This window comes from Lampris incognitus, chromosome 10, assembly GCF_029633865.1.
Source record: "Lampris incognitus isolate fLamInc1 chromosome 10, fLamInc1.hap2, whole genome shotgun sequence".
NCBI lineage: Eukaryota > Metazoa > Chordata > Actinopteri > Lampriformes > Lampridae > Lampris > Lampris incognitus.
The window spans coordinates 23733091-23750475 of NC_079220.1; the positions used below are offsets into that span (position 1 = coordinate 23733091).

Consider the following 17385-nt stretch of genomic DNA (forward strand, 5'->3'; position numbering starts at 1 on the left):
GATCAGTTTATTGTTGCAAATCAAGCTGTGTATCCCCTGATTAACCTCTCTTTCAATGGCAGGGTGTATCAGGGTGTGATGTACAGTGATAACCATAAAAGGTTAGGAAACATTACCAATACGGCCCCCGTCCCCTATGCGATTTAAACATATAGTGCAGCATTCTTTACAGCTTCCAACAGCCCAAATTTGACTTTGTGAATGGCAGTGGAAGAAGGATGAATGAAAACTGTGGCACAAGTATGCCTCATGCCAAGTCCAGCCTCCCCGCCTATGAAGGGTCATATTGGTCTCGAAAGCATGACTGGGAAGGTCCTCTGCACCAACTCTCATAAATCCCATATCCCCAAAGCTATGTGTAGAACCTCATTCGTCTCCCACAAGAAATGGGTATTGTGTTCATACCTGTGATTTTTTTTCAGTGAGCCGCGGTATAAGAAGAATAAAGAACAAAGTTTTAGTGCTTTGCATTCTATATGCATTTGCAGTGTGTCTCCATGCTGTCCAGCTAGACTGAAAAAAAGGCCACAACCCTTACTGATTTTTATACAACTAATAAGCATATTTGAGGTATAGATGTAGACCTAGACTGACTACCATTGATATGTACGCTACTACCACAAAATAGCTCTAAAATGTCAAATCTATCATATCAAAGATAATACAACAAAGATAACAATAAACTCTTTACAAAAAATATATAGTACGAACATTTAGGATCAACTATTCAGCAGATTCTCAAATATAGTTATGCTGAGATGATAAAGAGAGTTGCACAGTGACAGGATGCTCATCTCCCAATTGAGAAACAGTTATGAAGTCTAACTGCCTCCCTCCTGTTCTCCTTTTGGCATAATTACTGCACATATACAACTGGATTGGAAAAATTTCAAATAGTGTAAACATAGAACAAGTACAAAATCACATGTCACAAGACATTGTCAGGAAACACACCGATACAGCAGGCAGGGTTGACAGCCCTTATTCCTCCTCCATGGACTTCTCAACCTCCTTCAGCCTGCGGACAAACTCCTGAGCCTCCCTGTCACCAGTCCGTGCATCCAGCATCCTCATGATTGGCTTCTCTGGAGGGGAACAGCAGAGCAGAGATGAGAGCAGTTCCTGCACCTGACACAATTATCTTTAGATTGAATGGGCTCTCCATGTATAATTACACAAGTGACTGAAAACCCATCCCGTGATTTTGATCCGACGAGCCTCCCTGGAGGCCTGTAGGATGTCAGTGCTTGGAAGAGCAGGGCAAGCCCAGTCAGGAAAAGGTCTTGCTGACAGCTGACCTAGTTGGCCTCAGCTGTATAACCATACACCAACCGCTAAAGGTTATGTATTTAACGGGAGAAACAACAAATTTTTGCCTATGCTGCCACTGCCATTATTGTTATGCTTGCTTGTTTGTCGCTCATCAACCTCCATCCACCTGTTTCAGTCTGCTTCCATGTACTGAATAGGACTTGTGCTACGTATTTCTGATAGACATAGTGCACTCCTGGTGCAATCAGTACATGCAGAATCATTCAACAGTAAAGCTAATAATTAAAACAACAAATCTGCTCTTGCGATGCATGAAATGCACATATTTTCATATACATGAGTGGTCCTGAGTGGAAGGTGGTTCGATACTGCCTGGCGTGGTTGTCATACCACTGGGTTTGCTGCGAGACAAGTGAAGAATGACCGGCTGGACGTTCTTGCCAGCCGCTGAGGCATTGGGTCTCCCTGGCCAGCAGAAGTCACTGAGGGGCGCCACAGCTTCACCGGCAAAGTCGTTGGTGGACAGCCAGTCATAGTCCATCACAGTGAAGGCCAAACAGGCAAACCTGTGTCTGTACTGCTCAGGGCTGACGTGGCTGGAAGACACACCAGATCAATCAGATCAAGTCAAGCTGAGTCAAGTTTTACTTTTAGTTTAACTTTGATTCCTTGTTAGTTTATAGAGCAAGTGCTAGGAATTTACCTATCTGGGATGCTCAACACAAAGACACACGCAGATGAACAGAGTTTTAAAAGCAGAAAAACACCAGAAACGTCTCACATTGAAACAAAAAAGCTTGCACGTACAACGAATTTGACTTGGTGAGATAATGTCAAGTGTGTTTATTGTCATTTCAGTCACAGAGGTGTACAAAAACAAAAAATGTGTTTCTCACAGGTCCCGCGGTGTGACAGTTAACATTTATTAGACAGAAACAGCAGCCCTTGACATAAAAACCAGTACAACAATGAGAGCACAGTGGCACAACATTACAACGGTTCAACAGACGTCACAAAACAGTGTCGTAACAGAGAAAAACATCAGGACAGCTGTACAAGACTAAAACAAGACCAAGACAAGGACGGTGCATCCAAGTACTGGGCTCGAGTTTTACCCGGTTAAGTCCATTCAAGAATGAATTCCAGCTTAATTCAAGTCCATTCAAATATGAAGTTCAATACTGTGCAATGGCAAACAAGTACAGGTGAATATTTGAAATGTTCAGGTGGTACCGGATCTGGGTCTGGTGCGTACTGAGTTCAGAATTCTGACAGCTTGAGGGTAGAAGCTGTTCTTCATATTTTACACACATAAAATAACAAAGAAAACGACACTAACATTTTTAAATGAAAAAAAAAAAACAGAACAAAACAAAACAAAAAAACAAAAAAAAACAACAAAAAAACAGTATTTGAGAATAATACAAAATTATATAAAGGGAGTGAAGGCAAATCAGGAAATGTTAGGTATCTTTCTGTACAGAGTGCAAAATGTAAACGTTCTGAGGATTTAGAAAACCCTGAGACTCCTGGTCTCAACAAAACAGTATTCCAACACTTGAGTATTGCACTGGCTTAGTCATATCGCTCAAGAAACATTCACACAGAAGAAACCCCCCCCCCCCTTTTCTCCCCAATTGTATCCGGCCAATTACCCCACTCTTCCGAGCCATCCCAGTCACTGCTCCATCCCCTCTGCCAATCTGGGAGGGCTGCAGACTACCACATACCTCCTCCGATTCATGTGGAGTCACCAGCCGCTTCTTTTCACCTGACAGTGAGGAGTTTCACCAGGGGGACGTAGCATGTGGGAGGATCACACTATTCTCCCCAGTTCCCCCTCCCCCCGAACAGGCGTCCCAACCGACCAGAGGAGGTGCTACTGCAGCGACCAGGACACATACCCACATCTGGCTTCCCACCCACAGACACGTGCAATTGTGTCTGTAGGGACACCCGACCAAGCCGGAGGTAACACGGGGATTCGAACTGGCGATCCCCGTGTTGGTAGGCAACGGAATAGACCCCTACACTACCCGAACACCCTACACAGAGAAAAATTAACATGAACATGTACACATCAGGAGGAAGCTGACCAAACTACATTGTCATAAATAACAGTTTTAAAACAGTATATAAATACATTACAGAATATTAAACAAATACAGAACACATTTGACCATTAACTCACTAATTAACTAAGTATACATACCTATGTAAAAAAATATTTTGCATATAAATTTGTAATAACTTATTCAACAATAAATAATAGAAAAAGTAAAACTAACTTACAAGTAAAAGAGTTCGTCAAATACGGGGTGCAGTGTCTTCAGTTTGACCTGGGTGCGCTGACTTTTGGCCATGGGGAAGAGGTGATGAGGGCAGAGCTCCACGATGACAAAGGGGTCACTCAGACCTGAGAGGAAGGAGAACATGCATCAAGTGCAAATCCGAAACACCTTTGGGACCAGTATCAGACAAGAACTCCCCATTTATCCTTTTGACTGCGACACAGTTTACCGTTGGCATCCAGTGCAATGATATCTGCAGCATGAAGGATCTCCACCGTCAGCCTCTGCTCCGCAGCGTCATAGTAGCACTTCACGCTGATCCGACCAAAACGGGTGTGTTTCAGTGTCCTCTGGAACATTCAGTGAGAATTTTATGTGAAGCCCATGCGAAAACTTCCAATAAGGTAGATCATTTCTTTCACGTCATTTCCCTTTTTTCATTCATCTCATAGTTTTATTGTGCTCTTTCCGCTTTCTCATGCTGTCACATTCATTCACCAAATTCCAAGTATCACTGGCGTTTTGCTTTCCATCACTTCCGTCTTCCAATGCCGTCAAAGCTCAATGTCTCTTTCACTAATTCTGCACGTCATCACAGCTAACCAATCATCTTTCTGGCCATCCTTGGCTAACCAATCAGCCGTTGCATGCCAAAAATTCAAAGTCATAGCCAAACTGTCACTCTGTTCGCGGAACTTCATGCAGTGCAACCCACCTCCACCTCCACCTCATCACCACCTCAATAAAAACTTGACTACCATGGGGACTAGAGCCTTCAGTCGTTCTGCCCCCTCCGTATGGACCTCTCTCCCACAAGAAATTCACAACATTGACTCTCTTTCAACCTTCAAATCCCATCTCAAAACGTACCTTTTCAAACTGGCATATTCAGTCTGATCCACGTGTCATTGAGTTTTGTGCAGATGATGATTTTATACTTATCTGTTGTGTTAAATTTTTATTGTCTACCCTTCTTTGTTTTGATTTGATGCTGTCTGATACAGGGCTGCTTGTTTTTTACTGTGTTCTGCAAGGTGTCCTTGAGTGCTCTGAAAGGCACCCACAAATAAAATGTATTATTATTATTTTTATTAACTTCATTTGTATGGGGTATCTACCTCCAGAGTCTCAACCACCACCGGCATCTAGACCAGGGGTGGGCAATCTTATCCAGAAAGGGCCGGTGTGGGTGAAGGTTTTCATTCCAACCAAGTCATTACACGCCTTTTGTCTTTTACTTTTTATGTTAAACAATATATTAATCATCTCAGAGTATTTTTAAACTTTAAAACGTGTCTGGAGGGGTACTTTAAAACCTGTTATTGGAAACACACCTAATGTGTAGTATAATTTTTTTGGCCTTTTTAAAAGTTGTCTCAAAGTTAGCTTAACATTTAGATAGAAACACGGCTTGTGAGTCAATTAGTTATGAATAAATTTAAAATACCGCTGCTGAAGCACAGATCACCTTAAGGTCAAATCTACTTCAGTTTCAACAGCACATCAACGTTGTTGACTGTTAAGAGGAACTCATCATTGGAGGTTGAATGGCATGAGTGAGATGTATAATCAAATGATTGTGTGCTTTTCTTTAAACACTGCCATTTCCAATTCAGGGTGTAAACATTAGATGTGTTGGCCCAGTTGCTTGCCAGTATACCTGATGGGATATCTTCTCCAAAAAGTACTGCTCAATCAGCTCAACGGAGGAACACTTGTTCAGCCTGAGTTCTTCATCCAGGACCTACAGTGCCAGGTAGTGTGTCAGAGTTGGAGAAAGAGGAAGGAGAGGGGCATGTCGTATCGGGGGACATGAACTTAACAATGAAGGCATTAAATTCACGGGGCCTGGTTCATACAGGCTACCAGGAGTCCAACCTTGTAATCGCCGCTTTTCATTTCATCTGTGGCGAGACCATCTCCTTCAGCATGAAAGAACTGCAGCAGATTCTGAAGGGGAAAGGGGATGTTGGAATAACAGTGAGTTTACAAATGGTGGGCTGGCTGTTAACAGAATTTGTTCGCAGGCCTCTCTCCCATTTTTCATAACAGAACATATGTTTTGGCATAGAAGCGGACCTGTAGTGTTCACACGAACAACATGATACCTCTGGTAGACCAATAGGACATCTGTGAACCAAACAGCACACTCAGCCCACTCACAGAACAGACAGTGATTTCCGATGCAAAATCTGTCACGTCTCTTGCCAGCTACTTTAATTGGCATTAGAATTCAGAATCCCTCACATTGTCATTCATGAGAGAGAGAGTCTCATGAAGCAATGAGCTACTTGTTAGTGCCCTCGTAAATATCTTACGTATGCTAATGATCCCACACAGGATACAGAACCAAATGATGATGACAGTGATGGTGATAATGATAATTTTGACTGATGCCTTAAAGTGAGCTTAAACGTGTCCTGCAAGGATATCTACCTTTTTTTCACATGGTCTACCTAAGATCAGTCGGATGCCGTAAAATGTGTTGGATTTGTTACAAAGATTAAAAGCAAACTGGAGGACAAAGCAGGCGAAGTACTGACCTCCAGTGTATACTGAAAGCGGTTGTAGAACTCCACCTGGACCCCCCTGTTTTCTGCCACAGTGTCCAGGATCATACACAGAAGAAGCTCCCACATGCTTTGGAGAACTCTAAGGGTGTATAGCAGATGTAGAAAGACTCTTGTTTGTTATTGTGGCGGCGCATTGTTCCATCAGCACTTCAAATTACCCCACTGATGCTACCCTGACACCAGTTCCAGCCGTCCCCTTTTCCTTATGTATGTTTAAGCTTGTTTAGATTGTTTTTTGGATGCGGGATAATTATCAATGTTACCACAAGTGTCAGAGGGCTATTATTACTGCAGGCCTAAAGTTCATATCTGAGGTGAGAAAAGGAGGAATGTGGGTAGGCAATTACCTTGTCAGATTTTCCTTCATTAACGATTCACTTAGGATGACCATCGTGTCATGCAAGTACTTCATAAGAGGGGACACAGCCTGAAACAATGTCACATTCACCATTATGAGAAGGTGCGCTGACAAACGTCACTGCCAGGAGAATGCGCAAATATGTGTTTCCGACTGACACTTACCTCGTCATTGTTGATGGAGTCTGGGGACAGGCTGATATGCTGGATGTATCTTCGCAGTTCAGGTTGCATCTGCAACATGTGCATGCATACACACACACACACACACACACACACACACACACACACACACACACACACACACACACACACACACACACAGAATGTAGAACAATACTGTATAAGGGTTTTGCAAAAGGATAAAATAAGTGAAAAGCAAAATCTGTGCTTAACAAAATCTACATTGCATTACACTTTAAGAAAAAGACATTTGCTATTTTGCACTTAAAAGAAAAACACTTTGCACTCCACCATAGCAATTGATTAAATGACAAGAAAATGCTGTGCTTACTGGAACCTAGAGCCTGAACTGATTTCATTATTACTAAATATTCATGAAACTGTACACTCCACCGGTCTCATCCTTGTGGTAGGTAGAGGGGTGGGGTTTAGCCTAGGCTGCAAGTGAAGAGAGGGAGCATGGCTCACGGGACAGCAGACGTGGTAGCCTCAGGTGTGTCAAACTAACAACCTGTCCTTTAATACCGCAGTGAAGCTGGGTCTTGGGCTGACTGACATTGATGAACACTCAGGCGAACACAGATGGCGAAACAGAAAGAGAGCGAAAGGAGTCAGCTGAACAAAGAGCGAGATGGCTCCGGCACCAGAGCACACTGGCCCGTGCGTGAAAAGAAAAGGGACAATATGCTAAATAAAAAGCTGTGTTCCGCCAAAAACTTGTCCGTCTTTTCCATCCTGAACCCATCCAGTGGCAGCACCCTTGTTACAGTCCCCATTGACAACACTGAAGGACTTCTATGTAATATCTCTAACCCCCGAAACACAAGAAGGAAGCGAGACCCTGTTCTGAATACAGATCAGTAATGCATGAAAGTGGATGTTTGGTAAGTAGATGCAAGGATTACAGGAAATGTTCCAGAGACCCAAGAAAAAGTAATTGCATTAATCTTGAAATGCACAAATGAACCATGTTTTCACAGATAGTATGGTGGAACATGCATGACTCTTGAATTAAATATGGTACCCAATTACATTATTTTTGCACTTATACACATAAGTGAAAGCCCTGCCTAGTGAAAGCATTCTGTCTCTAGTTTTCTTTTTATTTTGGATTTGTTCCCCTTTTATTCCCCAATTGTACTTGACCAATTACCCTATTTTCCGAGCTGTCCCGGTCACTGCTCCACCCTCTCTGCCGATCTGGGGAGGGCTGCAGACTACCACGTGCTTCCTCTGATACATGTGGAGTCACCAGCTGCTTCTTTTCACCTGACAGTGAGGAGTTTCGCCAGGGGGACATAGCGCATGGGAGGATCATACTATTCCCCCAGCCCCCCCCCCAAACAGGTGCCCCGACCAACCAGAGGAGGCGCTAGTGCAGCAACCAGGACACATATCCACATCTGGCTTCCCACCCACAGACACGACCAATTGTGTCTGTAGGGACGTCCGATCAAGCCGGAGGTAACACCGGGATTCGAACGGGCAATCTCCGTGTTGGTACACTACCCAGGCGCCCCTAAGCTTTCTATCTTGACCACTTAATAGTCTTTCTTTCACACTGTGTGGGGTACCTTATCAGTGAGCATGGTGATGAGGCGCTTGGCTTCTCTTTGGAGGTCCAGGTCCATGTTGTAAAGCTGCCCATTGAGCGCCTTGTAAACCTGCTCCTTCCCTTCGGCCCCACAGGACTCTTCCATCGCCTGCTCCACGCCCTGCCAGTCCAGATCGCGGGGTAGTTGCCCCAGGAACACACGCACATGCTCTATGTTGTTGAGGGCGATGCACAGCTAGCAGATAGTGAGGAGGAGCAGAGTAGGAAAAACAGGAGGACGAGGAGTAACAGACAAGGGTGAAGAGGCACAGCAGGAAAAGAGGCAGGGCTACAGGAGAGCCAAGGCAGGGATCGGGTGGGTGGGGACATTCATATAAATGATAATGAAGAGTTATCTCAGCAACTGGTGCATGTATTCCCATTCACAGCTTGTCAAGGATGCCTTAATGGGTATGAGCAGTTGAGGTGATGGTGAAGAACAATAGTTTATCCTTATGAGAATGCTACCATCGAGAGTACCATACTGACTATCCAAACAATTACTGAGGAATAATGTAAGACAGACAAGGATGGAGGATATTCCAACATGGAATTCTGTTTGGCGGCATTCAAGTCACTCGATACACATATGGCTACTTCACGACAATGAAGTACTCGGTGCTCACGTGAAAAGGTGCTATATTTTGAATTCAATTGCCCTCCGCAGCCAAACAGTTGCAAGTCACAGTTGCTTTTTGTCAGTTTTTGGAAGGTAAATCCTGATCAGTGTAAACTAAACAGATTCCGTTTTGGTTTAGAAGGCTTTCTTATTCACTGGCTACCCACTGAATGTCTGTGGATATTTTTAAATATTTTGTACTCATGCTCTTTTTTAAATTATTTTTAGCTTTTGGTCTTCATCTGTGTATATCTTATACTGTGTTTGCTGTGTTTGTCTATGTCTGCCATGCACTGTTGGCAAAGCCGCAGCCCTTATTTCATTTTTAACATGTGCCTGCACATTGTTTTTAATGACAATAAATTGAATTGAATTGGTTAGGGCAAGCTAAATCAGCGATACCAGTATCAATCATATCTGTTGTAGCAAAACACAACTTGTGTTGCTGCTGAAATACTGGCGTCTTTGTGCAATGATGTTGGTGGAATAAAAAGGACAATTAAATTCAACAATCTCCCACTGAGGCTTTTGTGTTGCCAGGCAAGCACTGACATTTATATCTCACGTCATGAGGTCGTCCCCCCCCCCCCCCCGTCTGCCCACAGGCATTACCTGCACTGTGAGACTCTTGTGGTCTCGTCCCAGCTGGTTCCGCTCAATCTTGCGCGTTATCATCTCTGAGAAATACACAGCCTCACTGCAGAAATTCTAGGAAACAAGAAACCCACAGTCCTGTCAGTCCGGTCATTAAGAATGAAACTGTCAATTTTAACTGTGATTTCTACTCTAATGTTCGGCATTCAGGCCTACTACCTTTAGAGCCGGTCATTCAACCTTTACGTGTCCCTGTACGTGTGTGTGTGTGTGTGTCTGTGTGTGTCTGTGTGTTTCTGTGTTTGCATTTGTTTACCTGTATGCCTGCAGAGCTAATGTGCATGCGAGTGTGTGTAGTGTGGTAAGAATCAAGAGTTTGAATCCATTTTGTTTTTACTCGGTGTGTGTGTGTGTGTCTATATATATATATATATATATATATATATATATATATATATATATATATATATATATATATATATATATATATAATATGTCACAATCCTAACGTTTCTTTAGGGTAATTGATTCTGTTATTTATGGTCCCTCCACTTCTTATTTTGAACCTGATGTTGAGCTGTCCATAAAATGTCTCACTCATATTTCAGGGTTAGAGTACAGTCTCCAATATGAACTCTTCCTGTTGTATCTTAGACATCATTCCCATTAAGCTGCTCAAGGAGATATTTTCAACTGTTAGACCCATTATTCTGCAAATTCTTAATAATTCTCGAGCTTCTGGTTCTTTTCCAGACAGTTTTAAGCATGCCATTGTTCACCCATTGCTGAAGAAACCTAATTTAGATCACCTGTCCTGTATAGACCAATCTCCAAGTTGTCTTTTTTATCCAAGGTTCTGGAGACAGTAATTTCATCTCAATTGATTTGTTTTATAAACACTAATAGTATTTTTTAACAGTTTGCAGTCTGGTTTTAGAACACTTCATAGTACTGAGACAGCTCTAGTTAAGGTTACTAATGAACTAATGCTGACTGCAGACAGAGGTGACTGCTTGATTTTAGTTATTTTAGACTTAAGTGCTGCCTTTGACACAGTCAATCACTGTATCCTCTTACATCGCTTAGAGACTTGGGTTGGCATCAAGGGCTCGGCTCTTGGTTTATTACGCTCTTACCTCTCTAACAGAACTTTTTCTGTTGTTCTGGGTAACTCCACTTCCTCAATGGCTAAATGAGTTGTAGTGTCCCTCAAGGCTCAGTTCTTGGCCCCCTTATCTTTTCTATATACATGCCACCCCTTAGCCAGGTCATTCAAAATAATTATGTGTTTTACCATTTTTATGCTGATGACACTCAGTTATACATGCCACTACAACCCACAGATTCTAGCGCCCTAGTAAATCTCACAGCTTGCCTCTCTGACATTAAATCCTGGATGTTTGAACATTTTCTTAAATTTAATGATGATAAGTCTGAGGTCATTCTGTTTGTTCCCCCAAATTCCATCAGCCCTTTTGTTACTAATCTTGGTGGTCTATCAGGTAGTTTTAAGCATACTGCTAGGAACCATTGGGTAATAATCAATGCTAACCTCAGTTTTGAATCAAATCAACCATGTTGTTCAGATATGCTTTCTCCAGCTCAAGATGAACTCTAAAATTAGGTATTTTTTATCAATTGTCGATTTGCAAATAGTTTTACATGCTTTTATCTACTTCTCAGCTTGATTATTGCAATACACTTTACTCGGGTATCACTAAGGGCTCCCTCCATCGTCTTCAGTTAGTAGAAAACACTGCTGCTCAGCTCATTATCAGGACAAAGAGGCATGGCCATATCACTCCTGTGTTTGCATCCCTACACGGGCTCCCTGTTATAGTTCAGATTGATTTTAAAAATCAGATTTTACTCCTACTTACAGTTCAAATTTATTGATCTGGTATACGCCCTCTTGACCATTATGATCCGCAGATGGAGCCCTGCTGGTTAGTCCCAGGTCTTTTTTTTTCCATAAATTTATTTCTGATTTTTCCCTTTTTCTCCCAATTTAGTGGCCAATCGATCCCTATTTTAATTCAAACACTCACCCTCGTACTGCATGTGTTCGCCAACTGCATCTCTCTGGCCGGCAGTCTCGAAGGGGACGCCTCGCCACTTTCGTGACAAGGCGAATCCAGGCCGAACCACTGCTTTTTTCCGACACACACAGATATGCATTCATGTGACGAACACAAGCCGACTCCACCCCCCTCCCGAAGACAGTGTTGCCAATGATTGCTGCTTCATCGAGTCCGGCCATAGTTGGATCTGACCGAGGCGTGAACCGCGGTCCCCAGTGAGCAACTGCATCGACATATAGCCGATGCTTAGACCGCTACGCCACCGCAGACTACGTTATTCACAGGTCTTGGTTTGTCACAAAGGGTGATTGCGCTTTTGCCGTTAGAGCCCCCACGCTTTGGAACTCTCTTCCTGTTCAACTAAGATAAATCAAGTCTTTAGCATCTTTTAACTCTCGTCTTGAAACTTTTCTTTTATGGAAGGTTTCACAAATGTTTGATATTTGTTATTTATTTATACTGCTTTTATTTTTAATCTTACTTATTTTTGTAACTGTTCTGATTAATAAATTGCTCTCTTCCCTTTTGCTCTTATTTTATGGGTTTATTGGTTTGTGCTTTTTTATTTTACTCTTACAGTTTTTTTTCTGTTATTTTTTTAAACAATTTTATCCTGTTCTGTGAAGCACTTTGTAACCTTGTTTTGAAAAGTGCTATATAAATAAAGTTTATTATTGTTATTATTATTATTGTTACATATATAGTATATGAGTGCAGCCCCGCTGGCAGTGGCACTTACATCTGTCAGGCGAGTGACAAAGATGAAGGCCCCTGCAGAGTCTGGCCAGGCCAGCTGGAACCATATCTCCCGTACCTGGCTAAAGCAGGCTGTAACATCTGCCGCTGAAGAGCTGTGTTTAGCCTGCTTCACGGGCTCCAGCTGCTCAGATGACACATACACATACTCAGGTTCAAGTTTATTTGTCATATGCAACACTTAAATCTAGTGCAACAAGTGCAATAAATTGCCTACTTGTAGTTACGTTCAACAATGACATTTTGAAAGGTAAAAATTACATATTAAGAATTATGTATTAAATTACAAATAAATATGTAAAAAAGGCAACAATACAAACAAGAAGTTAAAATATAAGGACAATTGGCTAGGCAGAAGGACCGAGCTGTGAAGGATGTGCAGCAAGTTAGGGCGATCAAGGATAGAGATGGAAATGTGCTGACAAGTGAGGAGAGTATGCTGAGAAGGTGGAAGGAGTACTTTGAGGGGCTGATGAATGAAGAAAATGAGAGAGAGAGAAGGTTGGATGATGTGCGGATAGTGAATCAGGAAGTGCAGTGGATTAGCAAGGAGGAGGAGAGGGCAGCTATCAAGAGGATGAAGAATGGAAAGGCAGTTGGTCCTAATGACATACCTGTGGAGGCATGTATATGTTTAGGAGAGATGGCAGTGGGGTTTTTAACTAGATTGTTTAAAACAATCTTGTAAAGTGAGAGGATGCCTGGGGAGTGGAGAAGAAGCATACTAGTACCAATTTTCAAGAACAAGAGCAATGTGCAGAACTGTAGCAACTACAGAGGTATAATATTGATCAGCCACAGCATGAAGATATGGCAAAGAGTAATAGAAGCTAGGTTAAGAGGAGAGGTGACGATTAGTGAGCAGCAGTATGGTTTCAAGCCACGAAAGAGCACTACAGATGCAATGTTTGCTTTGAGAATGTTGATCGAGAAGTATAGAGAAGGCCAGAAGGAGTTGCATTGTGTCTTTGTAGATTTATAGAAAGCATACACAGGGTGCCGAGAGAGGAGGTGTGGTATTGTGTGAGGAAGTCAGGAGTTGCAGAGAAGTATGTAGGAGGTGCAGGACATCTATGAGGGAAGTGTGACAATGGTGAGGTGTGCGGTTGGAATGACAGATGGTTCAAGGTGGAGGTGGGATTAGAACCAATCCTTGATGGTGATGGACAGGTGATGGACAGGTTGACGGACAAGATCAGGCAGGAGTCTCCATGGACAATGATGTTCGCAGATGGCATTGTGATATGTAGCAAGAGTAGGGTACAGGTTGAGGAGAGCCTGGAGAGGTGGGGGTATGCACTGGAAAGAAGAGGAATGAAAGTCAGTAAGAGCAAGACGGAATACCTATGCGTGAATGAGAGAGAGGACAGTGGAATGGTCAGGATGCAAGGAGTAGAGGTGACGAAGGCATATGAGTTAAACACTTGGGGTTAACTGTCCAAAGTAACGGGGAGTGCAGTAGAGAGGTGAAGAAGAGAGTGCAGGCAGAGTGGAGTGGGTGGAGAAGAGTGTCAGGAGTGATTTGCAACAGAAGGGTACCAGCAAGAGTTAAAGGGAAGGTTTATAAGATGGTTGTGAGACCAGCTATATTGTACTGTTTGAAGACCGTGGCGCTGACAAAAAAGACAGGAGGCAGAGCTGGAGGTGGCAGAGTTGAAGATGTTAAGATTTTCATTGGGAGTGACAAAGAAGGACAGGATTAGGAATGATTATATTAGAGGGACTGCTCAAGTTGGACGGTTTGGAGACAAAGCAAGAGAGGCAAGAGTGAGATGGCTTGGAAATGTGTGGAGGAGAGATGCTGGGTATATTGGGAGAAGGATGCTGAATATGGAGCTGCCAGGGAAGAAGAAAAGAGGAAGGCCAGAGAGGAGGTTTATGGATGTGGTGAGGAAAGACATGCAGTTGGCTGGTGTGACAGAAGAAGATGCGGAAGACAGTAAAAAATGTAAGTGGATGATCCACTGTGGCGACCCCTAACGGGAGCAGCCGAAAGTAGTAGTAATAGTAGTAGTAGTAGTAGTAGTAGTAGTAGTAGTATGTGAATGTACAGTTATAACTAAACTCACAATTGTACATGGATATGCAACACAGAACAAGATTACTATGTGTTTATGTTTGATAAAACTATCTACAATGCTCTTGTGACCTGAAAATAACTGAGGGCTTTTTAAAGGAAAATAGCCTTCCCTTTCTACAAGTTTGAATACCTAAACTACATGAATGCAACCCAGCTTGTTCCATTGGCTGTGTATAGGTGATCAGGGACTGATCAGTTTCTGTTTTTGCTCTCAAGAGCAGATTTTCTTTCCTACCTTGTCCATGTCCACTGCTCTACGAATCCTGTCACATGATCTGTCATGGACAATCTGCAGCCATTTATGAATAGAGGACTTAAACCAGTTATGAAACCCTGTCAAGGCCAGCATTTTAGCATCCCTGTTACAAAAAAATATACAATAACATGTTAAAAATTGCAGGAGTGCAGAAGAAGTTGAATTCCTAATAATCAATTAGCTTTAATGTCTTACAATAGTTGTGTTTCCATAAAGGGTTTTAATGCGCATTTAGGATGTATTGCATTAAAAAAGTTTATGGAAACGCCAAAATTCGACTTAACTTGGAGCGAATTGCTCTAAGTCACATCAAAGTTACTACGCTTGCTTGAGGTGGATTTAGCCCGATTCGAAACAGAGTTAATGCGCAAAATGGTAACTGGAAACACTTTTGCCGAATTAATTCTGACGTAGCGAATTACGTGACCAGCTGTTTCCACTGTAGGCTTCTTCCTGTTGTTCACACGCTCGAAAACATGGCTGCTAACAGGAGCGTCTGGACCAACGAGGAGACCAAAATATTCCTCGCTATTGTCCACGAGAAAAAAAATTAACTTCAGTTTTAGATGGAAAACAGCAACGTAACGCAACAATCTACCAGGGATTACGCCATGAAATGCTCGCAAGAGGATTTGACAAGCCCTGGGAAGTTTTGCGTACTAAATGGAAAAGTCTGAAGCAGCAGTACATGCTCAATAGACGTCTCGAAGTGGTGCTGGTGGGAGAAACAATATAAAAATGTAGGTTTTTCGAGGAAATGGAGCAAATTCTGTTCTTACTTCTTCCTGTTATAGCCATGCGTAATGTATACCATCATCTTCTGACGTAACTACACCGTGCATAGCCTAGTTAATTCGCTACAAACCAGTTAATGGAAACGCGCATCAACGCCCAAATTCGCAATATCTTTTTGCGAATTTTCAACAGTTCGCTTAAAATTCACTTGACATTTTATGTCTGCCAAATCTAAAAGCCTAATTCTTCTTCATTTGCTGTTTTTCTTAAAGAAAAAAAAAGTAAAAAATATTGACAAACTTGAGAGGAAGAAACTCCCGAAAGCCTTTGAGGATCTTCAAGGAAATGAAGAGCTCAAAGATTGTCTCTCCCATTGTCTGAGTTAGTCTGGAGCTCTCCTGTTCCAAGGTTCCGCACACCCGCTCCATGGCTATGTTTATGTCATCTGCTACCTGATAGGATAAATTAAGTGGAAAAAGTTTAAGAGGCAGGGATGCTAAAGGTTAAAGGTAAGCAGCTAGAGCTCAACATATATTGGATGTCACTCACAAACTAAAAGGGTATTTGCTGTTTTGTGGTGGACATGATTTCCCCTCGGGGATGAATAAAGTATTCTGATTCTGATGACTATGAGCTTAGAAAAAAGTTTTTACAACGTACCAGCTTCTCCAGCTGCCTGTACACAAGGCTGAAGAAGTCCTCTTTCAGTGCACTGTGTGGATGTAAATATACAGAAAGTTCAATGAGGTCTCATCAGTTTGGTGATAAATTCATAACTCATTCCACTGTTAGTGCAGTTTGACCAAACCATGAACGCTAACCTGTAGAAGAGTTTGTTGTAGGTGTTTTGTGCTCTCTGTATGTCACAACACACAGCATCCACCACCTGAACCAGCCTCCTCAGCTGCTCCTCCAGAGTCTTTTATCATCAAGACACAAAACGTGCAGCATCCAGAACCAAAAAAAGTACTCAAGTCAGAGTCAGCAAGTAAAAAGCTGAATGGGGAATCCCTTTGGTGGCATTTCCTTCAGTGTAAACTTACCCCTTCCTCTGGTTTGAATTGTGCAACTATGCTTTCATACCACTCTGCTGTTCCTTTCTGTCGAAAAGATGGCAATAATTCAGAGTAAAACTAAACAGGACAAATTAAGTTTAATTTCACTTGGTGCCCTCGTGTCTGGGATTATTTTTCTCTTCTCATTGTGGTTTTTTTTTCACCTTTAAAGTGGTGGTGATATCCAAATGTAGTTCATTTCGTAGAGGGCACACAGTCTTGAATGCCTTCATGGTCTGCAAGTAGCCAATACCCCTAAGCACACACAGTGAAGGAAAAAAAAGGGATTTAGCTTTGTATTTTTGTATTTTGTTTCCACAGAATGTCTTCACAATCTTTAATGGATCCTGTGTTATCCTATTTTAAGTGCCCATTAACAAGTTCTCATTCTTCAACCTTGCTTTTACATAGTGACATCTTTTACATTTACGCAGTTTATTCCTTTTTCATTTTCTCTGATTTCATCAGTTCTAACCCATTCATGCTCTTTTGCTGTAGCCTATTCTCTTTCCTCCTGCATTATCCTTTCTTTTTTTTTTAACTTTTTTGCACTTTTAACTTTTCCCTACTTAAAGTGCTATGGTTTGCACATAAATGTATGAAATATGCCATACAAATAAATTTTAATTGATTGTTGATCATATTTCCCTAACCAAGCCACTGAGGATGCACAAGCCAGTGTATTCTTAGTGCCGGTTCCAAGCCCAGATAAAGGGATGCGTCAGGAAGGGCATCTGGTGTAAAACCTTTGCCAAATCAAATATGCGCATCATAAATCAGATTTCCATACTGGATCGGCTGAGGCTCTGTTTACCAATGACCGCCACCGGTACTGTTGAAAACTATGCTACTGTTGGGTGAAGGAGAAAGAGAGAGGGAAGGCATGTCCAGAGGCAGTGGGAGAGGAGGAAGAGTAGGAGTGTGGAGGTGAGAGTCAGA

The 17385-nt window shown here is 42.3% G+C and overlaps 1 protein-coding gene across 1 annotated transcript in view; it reads right to left on the reverse strand.

Moving 5' to 3' along the window:
• Positions 1–981: 981 nt before the first annotated feature.
• baiap3 (BAI1 associated protein 3) overlaps positions 982–17385 on the reverse strand; it is a 67791-nt gene continuing 51387 nt past the window's right edge. Inside the window, exons 16-33 of the mRNA XM_056288156.1 lie at positions 16611–16701; positions 16435–16491; positions 16213–16310; positions 16052–16103; positions 15692–15843; positions 14636–14759; positions 12304–12444; positions 9502–9597; positions 8251–8466; positions 6659–6727; positions 6484–6563; positions 6107–6215; positions 5442–5513; positions 5224–5307; positions 3793–3913; positions 3565–3688; positions 1663–1868; positions 982–1085 (exon numbers count right to left, since the gene is read on the reverse strand). Of these exons, the coding sequence (XP_056144131.1) occupies positions 982–1085; positions 1663–1868; positions 3565–3688; positions 3793–3913; positions 5224–5307; positions 5442–5513; positions 6107–6215; positions 6484–6563; positions 6659–6727; positions 8251–8466; positions 9502–9597; positions 12304–12444; positions 14636–14759; positions 15692–15843; positions 16052–16103; positions 16213–16310; positions 16435–16491; positions 16611–16701 (1996 nt within the window). The remainder of the gene's footprint in view (positions 1086–1662; positions 1869–3564; positions 3689–3792; positions 3914–5223; positions 5308–5441; positions 5514–6106; positions 6216–6483; positions 6564–6658; positions 6728–8250; positions 8467–9501; positions 9598–12303; positions 12445–14635; positions 14760–15691; positions 15844–16051; positions 16104–16212; positions 16311–16434; positions 16492–16610; positions 16702–17385) is intronic.